This window comes from Anarhichas minor, unplaced genomic scaffold (genome assembly GCF_050575085.1).
Source record: "Anarhichas minor isolate MPS153535 unplaced genomic scaffold, ASM5057508v1 ptg000027l, whole genome shotgun sequence".
NCBI lineage: Eukaryota > Metazoa > Chordata > Actinopteri > Perciformes > Anarhichadidae > Anarhichas > Anarhichas minor.
Window position 1 is genome coordinate 11429816 of NW_027466473.1, and position 10460 is coordinate 11440275.

A 10460-nucleotide genomic window follows, 5' to 3' on the forward strand; every position below is an offset into this window, starting at 1 on the left:
TGAGTTTCTTCTTCTTCTTTTTTGAGGTTTGCGGCAGTTAGCCTCCTTAACGTCGCACTGCCGCCCCCTCCTGGAGTCTCCCACAGTGGACATTTAAAATCCTCTAATTGCCTCTTTACTAAATATTTATAATGTCTGAGCCGAAGTGACTCACAGAGTTGGACCACATTATTTCCTTTCCAAATGTCTTTTTTTATTTCAAAATAATAGCTTTAAACTCATGGCTCATATAGCTGACAACAACGAAGTCTAGGTTCATTAATGAAACATCATTTATGACCACATTTGTCTCATTATGGATGTTTTTGAATATGAGTAATTTATAGAGGACCATTTTTGAATACCTCGTATTTCTGTAATTAAAGAACCCAATCTGATATGACAGAAGATGTATACACATTGGTTATGAAATAGTTTTATAGTACTGTATATTTTAACTTTAAAAAGTTTGAATTTTAAAATTGCACAATGAAAGCAGAAATAGTAATTCTATTAAAATAGTATAAAAGCCCTTATAGGACTAATGTCGTTTGATAAATATTTGATTATTAGCCAACACATGGACACGCTCAGAAAATTGAATATCATATTTCTACTGCTGTATAAATTGTGCACCTTATTTCTAAGGCTTGTGATTTGTATTGTGCGGCAACCAAGGGGACGTGGAGGCGAGATTCACAATAAAACAGGAGACTCAAAGGCAGTTGGTATGAAACTACTTTAATAAAGAGGTTGAGGTAAAAGGGATTGGGTTCGGGGACTTTGGCCTTCAGCCTTCTCCCAAGGCAAGGCAGTTCCACTGTTCTATGTGGGTAGAGCAGAGAGAGAGAGCGCGAGAGAGAGAGAGACAGAGAGAGAGACAGAGAGAGAGACAGAGAGAGAGACAGAGAGAGAGACGAGGCTCCTTGATTACCTCCTGTTCGACGCTGCTTGTCTCCTTTGGTTCAGGAGAATGAATGTTTCAGTTCCTCAGAGAGAGACTTGGAAAAAGTTTGGCCTCCACTAGTTCATCCTCAATCCCTTCGCATGAAGTCACATATAGCTGAGGGCTTTCAGGTCCCTCCAAGCAAGAAACTGAATAAGATAATAATAGAAGTATACAGTAGGCTAGTATTCCTTGCCCAGGGAGCACACCAAGTCCCTGGTACCAATAGCCTTTACACAAATAGACAATAAAAGATCTTAATTTTATGTAGAAATGATTGTGTGTGTGTCTGTGAGAGAATTACTGTACCCAATAATTTATGTATAAGATCTTCAAATTGCCTTTGCTTCCTATTTTGTGTCCCCATACCAACTTAAGTGTAACATATGATAACAAATTGCATCATAATTACAAAATGCGGTGCGTTTTGTGGCTCAAGTGAATGAGCACAGGGTTGCCACTGACATCCCGCTGAATAAAACAAACACCAGTTGAGTGCAGCAATGTGTTGTAATCTGAAATCAGCAGAGACAGAAACATAAACAAAACTTACACCACAACAATTCAGTTTTTACAATAATTTTATTGTATTATGGGTAATCTGATACATTTTACGGAAAGAGAAAAGTGCCATTCAAAATAGCAGGTGACCACTGTAGTCCAAAGCACAGTGGCTTGTTCAGGCTTCAAACTGAGTTCCCATCTTACGCCACTCATACTCTGAAGTAATTGAAAAGGATTTTAATTTTGTATGTGTGGTTCTATTTGGTCTCTAAATGTTGGATACTATTTTACAGAATACATCTTCTATAGCTAATTGATAATAATTAAACAACAAAAATAAGAACAACAGAATCTGTGAGGGGACTGTTACATCTGTACGTTTGGTGGGTCAAAAAGCTCATTCTCTCCAGTTTCTTGGTTATTGTTGTTTGGGTTTATTTCACCAGTCACATCTTTCTTCTTCTTTGTTTTGTTTCACTTCCCCTCGTTGTCTTCCTGTCTTTCTATGGGTTTCTTCTCAACCTCCAGCGTAACATCCTCTCTGGGAAGAAGAAAACACAAAGGGAAGTTCAAAACACACACGTGTGTGGACACACAACAATCAATACCTGAGATTGTTTCAATATTATAACACTTCCCATCACATACAACACTACGCATTACCATTACCATATGGATGGTCACTGAACTGCATTTATTGTTGCCTACCATAATAGGAAAATTACTTTTTAAATAATACAAAATAATCCTCAATCATTCATTTTGAATGCCTTGGGAGTTTAACTATAATTGTTACTTTTTATTGTGATACTTTGACAGATAACAAGCGGTCATAAAGACGGATCCTAATGTATAACCATGTATAAACACACGTGCACACACAGAAAACAAAGCAGGGACAAATATATCTTCAGGGTTGTGTGTATACCCACTTAAACTGAACTCTACTGTCAATGAACCTCACCTTGACTATGGGGAGATTTCTTTCAAGACACTGTAATAGAAAAAAACATGAAAAGAACCATTTAATACAATAATTCCTGAAAGAAATGTCAAAATGTCACCTAAATTGTTCTCCTTGCTTAGCAACTTCTCAACAATACGATTTCTAGGTGATGCACTAGATGCACTGGTATCAGCAGGATAATGTTAGTCTCTGTGAGTTATTAAAAAAAAAATACCTTCAGGTTTGGGGTGCATGAGCTGCAACGGCAGCTCCGCTGTGACATCACTGCAGAGAAAACCAACCAATCAGAACAATACAGGTGATTCATGATCCCTGGCTGCATGCGCTCTGATATGACTGTAAATAAACCGTACTCACCTGGAAGTGAGGCCGCCCAGCAGGCTGCATGAAGACAAGAGAGAGTTTGTTTTAGTTCATTTCATTCTATTTTTTTTCTTCAAAATTTTCCAGGCACCAAAAAATATTTTAACGGGATTAGACACTCACCCTCCTCCGGCCACCATGAGGTTGATTTTAATCTTGTAGGAAACCAGGATCCCCAACACATCTTTTTCAACACCCTGCCGCAGTCTACGGAGAATTACAACAAGGATTTGTGGGATTAGAAGGTTTAATTCAATTAAGTGTATTTTTAAAAACTATTATAAGACAGGGCACGGAGTGACATGCCAGAAAAGCTCCATGAAGTACACATAAATCCTGCTGTCGTCCTGTCTGCTCCATTTGTGCACTCACATAGTGGTGGAGGCCAAGTTGGTGTCCTCATCCTTCAGTCGTCCGTCCAGTGCCAGCCCCCTTTTCTCCTTGTTGTCAGCCAGAATGGGGGTGATGCTCAGAGTGTTGTCGTAGGTGCTGTTGGACTCCACGGTCTCTCTGCGGAGGATTAAACACCAACAAACCCACACATGAACACACCAAACTGCAACTGATGTTTGCTGTGGTTCTCAGTGTTCTGTTCACCTACCCAAACTCTTGGTTATAAACAGACTTGCTGTATTTGTCTGCAGAGTAGAGGACGATGTCTGTGGTTTGTTCCACTGAAGGAGGAAGGAGCCACTAGATTATTATGTTGTGCTCTGACAGTCATATCAAATCTGAATGAGGAGCGTTTCTGTCAGCAGAGGTACTCACCGGTGACACTGAATTTCTTAACTGTTTTGTTAGTCTCGTTGTTGATTTTGATTTTGATTGGGATTGTTTCACCGTGGAAGTAGAGCTGAGGTCAAAACCAGGAAACAACCAGTTAATGGTGGGGAATGGATGTAGAGTTGGGAAAACATAGTCCGCATTCAAACTCACTCTGGAAGCATTAACAAACATCTAGAAGAGCCGAGACATAACACTTTAAAGGCATTAAGTTTTGCTACTGTACATCTTTCTCCAGCGAAGCTTCGAGGTGAACAGGCTTGTCGGACATCATGAAGCCTTTGCAGATATCAGCCTTGGGCCCGGCGCCCACGTTAGCGGGGGCGTACTGGATTTTACGAATGATAAGGCGAGCGGTGTCCCTGTGGGGAAGAATGGGACAGAGGAGAGTAAGATGTTAATCAGGCAGAATAGTACGGCAAACATTTGGAAGATGAATGAATACAAAGAGATGGTGACAGAATGACAGCATACTCACTTCTTGTCAATCGTCTCATCGGCATTGCACTTGTCATTGGCGAGGAACGCTTTGACCTCAAAGTCGACACCACATGCCTGCAAAGCAAATATAAGACGTTCGCAACCATAACAGCGAGCATGGCTGCTTACACGCTGGACAACGATGCGTGGAGAGGTGGACGGTGTTCACAGATCAGCATGAGGTTTACCTTCCCCTTGTCATCTGGTCCGGGCTGCAGAGAGACGGAGCATGGCAGGTTGTTGGGAATCTAGAGAGACAAAGAAGAAGAGTTACTTTTATCTGTTTATACAAAGAATGGAGAATATTTTCAGAGATTGCAACTTAATATAAATCAGTTATGGGAGTTCAGACTCATTAATCAACCTTTTCTGGCTTTTTTGTGCTTTAGTGAAGTGAATTTCAGGATGGCATAATGTTTTATTTCATTTTGTATGCTCTATTGGATTATATAGAAACAAATTGAATTCCCCTTTAGACTAATAATATATCAGACAAGCAGTAACTTGTAAGGACTCATTACTTTTTCAACAGTCGGTATCAACTGTCCATGACATGTTGCGTGCATTTAGTAAAATAAACATTTGATTTCAACCTGAACACAAAAGGCAGAATGTGGGGTCGAACAGGCTGCGGTCACACTGGTATCTGGGCACGATGTCATACCTCAAAAGTGAAAGGGTATGTGTTGTCTCCAAGTTTCTTAATCAGGGTGTTGTGCATTTCGCTCAGAGAGGGCTTGTGGTTCTCTGGGTAGATCTGGACATGCGTGATCCAGATGTCCTTCCTGAAGCACAGGCCTATCACATCCAGGTCGTCACTCCCGTACCGGAAGGCACATGCCAGCTGCACAAACACTGTGGACACATAATTCATTGTTTCATTACCATCACTTGCATGAGACGATTTGGTAAGTCATTGTCTTTCAGGACTTTGAAATGTTACTGATGATGTTACCTTTCCGGCCTGCAAAATCTGCTGTGTCCAGCTTTACGACACCATCTGTAAATGTAGTGCGGACGATGTTATATTTATCAGACTCTCTACGCAGCTGTGCACACACACACGCACACACACGCACACACACACGTGTATTGAAGGAGGAACGTACCAACTTGGTCCACTTTGTCCATGTGGTCCACATAGTCTCTCTTCCCCAGGCACAGAGTCAGCTGTCAGACCGAAGGAAAGGAAACAGTTGAGCGTTTCATTTCCCATTACTGAAAAATATTTCAAAACCACGACATAATTAAAAAAACGAGAGAAGAACTCAAGAAAAAACTTAACAACTGTAACTTACCCCTCCACCTTTGCTGGTCTTCTTGAAAATCCTGTGAAAAAAATGAAGAGAAACACCACTTTAACATATTGTTCGTCTGCCATTAGTATTGATATTATTATGATTTGACTATTTCTTATTCATGAAGAGTTGAATGTAGAACTATTGATTTGTCATAGAACAGTCAACATAAGAAGCTTGGGATTGTAACTGAGTTACTGTCTGCATTGACCAGATACTATATTGATTAGTTTGAGTCTCTGAAGGTAATGTATGTTCCTTTGCAAGCAGCAGAAGGGCCAGTAATCTCTTATTCCCTTTTATCCAGTTAGGAACAGCTAAGTGTGGAGCAGCTTTACCTCACCGTGCCCGGATTGACAGGTTGGCCCAGGTGAGGGAGCTACAAATGGTGTTGCAGGGTTCCTAAATAGCTGATTACCTGTGGCCAAATTTGAACCAACGCATCAACCGACTAAGCTTTTACAAACCTTAGATGAATACTTTTAAACTATTTGACAACTCTATGGGTTGCCTGAGCCAGGTTTTAATGTCAGTCCAAAAATAATAACTTATATTGTTTTTTGGAATTTACAATGTGAATCTCTAGAACAACATTATGAAGATTTTTTTGTTTCTTTAAAGGTAAAGTTGAAGTAAGAGAACTACCTTAGGGGAGCAGAAAGCAAATAACAAAAGGAAAACAATACTCACTTTGCCATCTCTGCAGGTCGTCTGTTCGAAGGAAAGAAAAAGAGATAAGTGACTTTAGGTTATTAGGAGGTCATAGTATGAGTAAGAGGTCAGATGATAATGTCATTAAGATATTGATCCTTCATCAACTGTCTATACTGACTAGATTAATGTTTTGTTTTCGTGGGTACAGAAGGTTAATCCTTTGAGATAAGATTACGCCATCCGTGTAAGGGCTACACGGCACACGATTATGTCCCAAAGTGTTCCCCTCAAACGTACCAGCGGTGCCAAAGCTGTTGCTTGTTTGGACTATTCAAGGACTGTTAAAAGGATAAAACCCCTTCAGTAACTTGCTGTAGTATTCCTGGACTTATTTGGACACTAACTTTAGCTCTCGATAGCCTTGTAATAAGGATTATTACAGAAAGGTCAAGAGAGCTGTTTGATTAATTGTTGCTCATTAATGATAAAGGTTTGCTAACTTCTCAAATTCATTTCTGGCATCATCTACAGTATTGAGACTATTTGGTCTTATTCCCTTGCGAGTTTTACTTAATATTTACTAATACTATTATGAAAAACGTGGTAACTTGGAACTTAGTAAGTAAAAGCTTAATTGGTTATTTCCCAGCACATTTACTTGTCCTGCCTCAACGCAAAGCTTAAAAGACTTTTAAAAGAACAGTGCAGGAAAAACGCAGAGATCGCTGCGTTACGTACATTCATTGTATGGAGACTGAAGAGACCGTACGGAGTAATTTCCAAGCCATACCAAATATGTGGATTGAGGAACAAGGGCTGCATGTGCATTTCAGCAACACAGAGAGGTACAGCAAAGGTGCATCCCTCAAGTCTAACTGTTGTGAAATATCCAGAAAATGCTCACCTGTGACCTCTGCAGCTAGTACGAATGAACTAAATAATGTATTTGTTAAAACTATCAAAAACTATATTATTTAACATTTTATACCACTTATATTAGTTTAGCACACTTAAAACGTAACCTTTTTGTCAATGGTCATATACATGCAGGTACATGCAATTTGACTTCTGCATTTAACCCATCCTCAGCATTTAGGAGCAGTGGGCTGCTGCTAAGTGCCCGGGGAGTAACTTGTGGTTCAGTGTTTCGCTCAGAGACACTTCCACATGCAGACAGTAAGAAGCAGGATCGATTGCTGATCTTCTGATTACTTGACGGTCTCCGTAACACTGAGCTACAGCCGCCTTACAGCTGGCGGTTGGCTACTGATGATCTAAGCGACTTGATCTCACCCCTGAGCTGAGGATCTGTGTCTCGTATCTGTATTTCACACAGGGACATTTTACGATTAACATTTTTATATCACTACGACTGACATCAGAAGGTACTGGTGGCTCAGCATCAGGGTTGCAATGCTGTGCTGGGAAATCAGCACATTAACCCGCAAACCAACCATCAACCATGAAGGCTGCTTTAATACCCCATTTGCCATACTTTGAAGCCTTAGGGCAGCCTGCTATGTTGTACACAAGCATTTAGAAAAACTACATATCTTTCTCATTTACATTTATTTGTTGTAGAAAGGCTTCCCAACTCTCATTTAGGAAACCGTACGCTGTAAAATGGCCTGTGAAAGACTGCACAGTGGGATTTAATTAGGATGAGTAAAACAAAATCTCCAAAGGGTTTAATAAAACTCACTGATTTTCAGTTTTTCGTTAAGTTTCTTGCACAACCCCTAGTTATCCTTCAATAATGAGTCCATGTAATGTTTCCTTATCACTGTATTCTATTCAAAGATGAAAATCATGCTCCAAATTGACAACAGGCAACAGCTGCACGTCGATATTAGTATCATTGCTATCCATCCATCCACTCATCCATCAAGATGAAGTCTTACCTCTTCTCAGTTGTCTGGGAGCTCGGTAAAGTGTGTCAGGGTAAGTGGAGAGTGCGGTTTGCGACAGTTGATCGGCCTTTTTATACGTGCAGCCTCTCGCTGAGCATCATTCGGGCTTAACTTGTCCATTATTGCTGTCGATGCCTGCTGCATAATCCAGTTAAGCAATCAGCGGATAGCTTTTTTTGGACTACAAAGGGTTTGATAATACCAGCCAGCTAAATCACAGGGACAAGCATACAACAACATAGTCGCCACATGGCTGCGGTAGTAGTTAGGCTGATAATCCCATTTGCACCTCCACAAACAAAGCAATCGGGGCTCCTTTAATTTGGAATAAATGGGGGTCATAAAGTTTAAGGCCTGTTCAAATCAGGGTTAACTTATCTCAGAGGGATTCTGAATGTGTCAGGACATGAGGTTTGATAGAGAATTTAAAATGAATTGGTTTACATTGTAAAACAAAGAGTAAACAGTACAAATACAAGGTGTGTAAAACGTGTAGGTCTTTGTGGAGCAGTGTGGAGATTATCAGTATTCCAGTCTGTTCTCATCAGATTAAGGGCTCCTAGTCTTCTTATGGTGTGGCTGATGGAAGCATCGACGGCAACGCAACAGTAAGCCGTCTTATTCAACAGTGTCTCGTGAACGTGTCGGAGATTATCCAGAATCACCAGAAAGATTCCCCCTTGAACTTTGTACCTCCACGAATTCTTCGACAGATCCATTATAGCAAGCTCATGTTCAAAGTTCAAAGTTTATTTTAAATCCCACTCAAGGTATCAAAGTTTCCTGTTTTCCAACTGATACATTAATACTGTCATAGCAAGGGTGTCTCGTAAAGGGCTGAAACAAGCACATACAGAATACTGTATTCAACTTTGACAATGTGAAAAATGAGGGCCAGTTTAAGAGGCTTGTTCACAATATGATGGTTCAGATCGGTGAGTACATTTATAACACCGACTCATACTGACTCACTGATATTTGCGGGAATCCCTGATTGAATGCTTGTCCACAAGGAAAGGGTCACTGTGTTGTAATGAACTGAGGTGTAAGTTCGCTCAAATCAAAATATAGAAGTTGTGCAGGTTAAGTGTTAGGTGGCTTTATATATATATATATATGGCTATTTCTTATATATATATATATGGTTATGCCTTAGGCAACATCGTGCATAACCGCACATATTGGTGATCTGGCCCAGTTAAAACAAAACATGTATAGTAGGCTCAGGTATTATTGGAACAGGTCACACGCCTCTATACTTATCACTGTTTTGTCTGCAGTGCAATTAGCTTCCTGGAAATAGCGTGGCTTCTCTCGCCCTCACCGAGCCAAACACATTGTGACAATGTGATTCCCTCTGGGCAGGCTCTCCCCCGACGAACACATGACCAGCTGACGAACAATCACACACAAATTAAAAGAGACAAAGATTGTAAATATTTTGGAGTTCTGAATCACTGATATCAGGCATTGATTGTGCTTGAAGATATTGTTGTGGTATCTACATCTTATTCAAAACATTTGTTACAAATATACAGAATGAAATCAAAATAGTGGAAATACTCAAAACGTGCTATATTAGTTTGGATTGACTGAAACTGATATTAGGGGAGAGAAGATGACCGAGACAAAGAGGTGAATTGAAGAAGTACAACTGATTTATACCTTAATGCAGAAACAGGCAGATAGTCAGAGTGTGAGACTCTACTTACTTAAAGTCTACTTAATGCAACTTACTTCATTCTTACTTTATAAGAGACAATTCCTGCATAGTAGGCCTTTAACCACATTGGTTCAGTAACTGTTATTCCAGGTTTATTATACCAAGACAGGTTCTTTGTTTCTGCAGACCCAATTAAACCCAGAGTTACTTGTGTTTGTCTTGTACCAAGTGTGTCATATTAGTTGTTACATGGAGAAAAAACATTTGAATGTATCAATTTTAACCAAAACAAAGCACTATCAATACAAAATGACACCCTCTTTTAACAGAATTTGATGAGAATAGATAGGGAGCAGAAATACATAGGCTACAGAGTGAATTAACCTCATGTTAGGACCTGGTTAGATAAGCCCAAATTGGCATTGCTCCCATGAGAGGTTTTATTTAGGACCAGCTGAGTGAACGCACATTAGGATGCTGAGCCTTTTTAAAGACCAAACACTAATATGTGGATTGTCTCATGCGGTGCGTCAGCCAAAGGGCACAACCAGCAAAAACAATTATTTAGGACAGAAAGAGATGAAAAGATGCACACCGATAAGATGAGGTACATTACATGAAGCTATAGTATAATATGAGATAATGTACAGGTGAAATGAGCCCGTGCAATCATAGCAGATGAACAGAAACAACAACAAGTCTACACAGCCACTCTGTGAAGCTTGAGCTAAATGGTTCTAACATTGCACTGGCCTTGACTTAATGGATATGAGCATATGATCAGCAGTCAGCAGGTCCATTCATGCACAGCAGTTTATTTTCAAAGGATCATTTCTTATTAGTTAATTTGTTGCCTCTGTCTGTGTGTGTGGTTTTAGATCTGCAAAGGGAAAGCAGACTCATTATTAATCAC

At 40.0% G+C, this 10460-nt stretch overlaps 1 protein-coding gene across 1 annotated transcript; it reads right to left on the bottom strand.

The window, feature by feature from the left end:
* Window positions 1–1903: 1903 nt before the first annotated feature.
* Window positions 1904–6018, bottom strand: arr3a (arrestin 3a, retinal (X-arrestin)). The gene is made up of 15 exons (XM_076101420.1): window positions 6011–6018; window positions 5321–5351; window positions 5132–5192; window positions 4978–5022; window positions 4687–4877; window positions 4211–4270; window positions 4021–4097; window positions 3769–3904; window positions 3528–3612; window positions 3361–3433; window positions 3132–3269; window positions 2883–2966; window positions 2754–2777; window positions 2611–2660; window positions 1904–1968 (listed from the first exon to the last, which is right to left on the bottom strand). The coding sequence occupies exons 1-15, from the start codon at window positions 6016–6018 to the stop codon at window positions 1904–1906; spliced, it is 1128 nt and encodes a 375-aa protein (XP_075957535.1).
* Between the last annotated feature and the right edge of the window lie 4442 nt (window positions 6019–10460).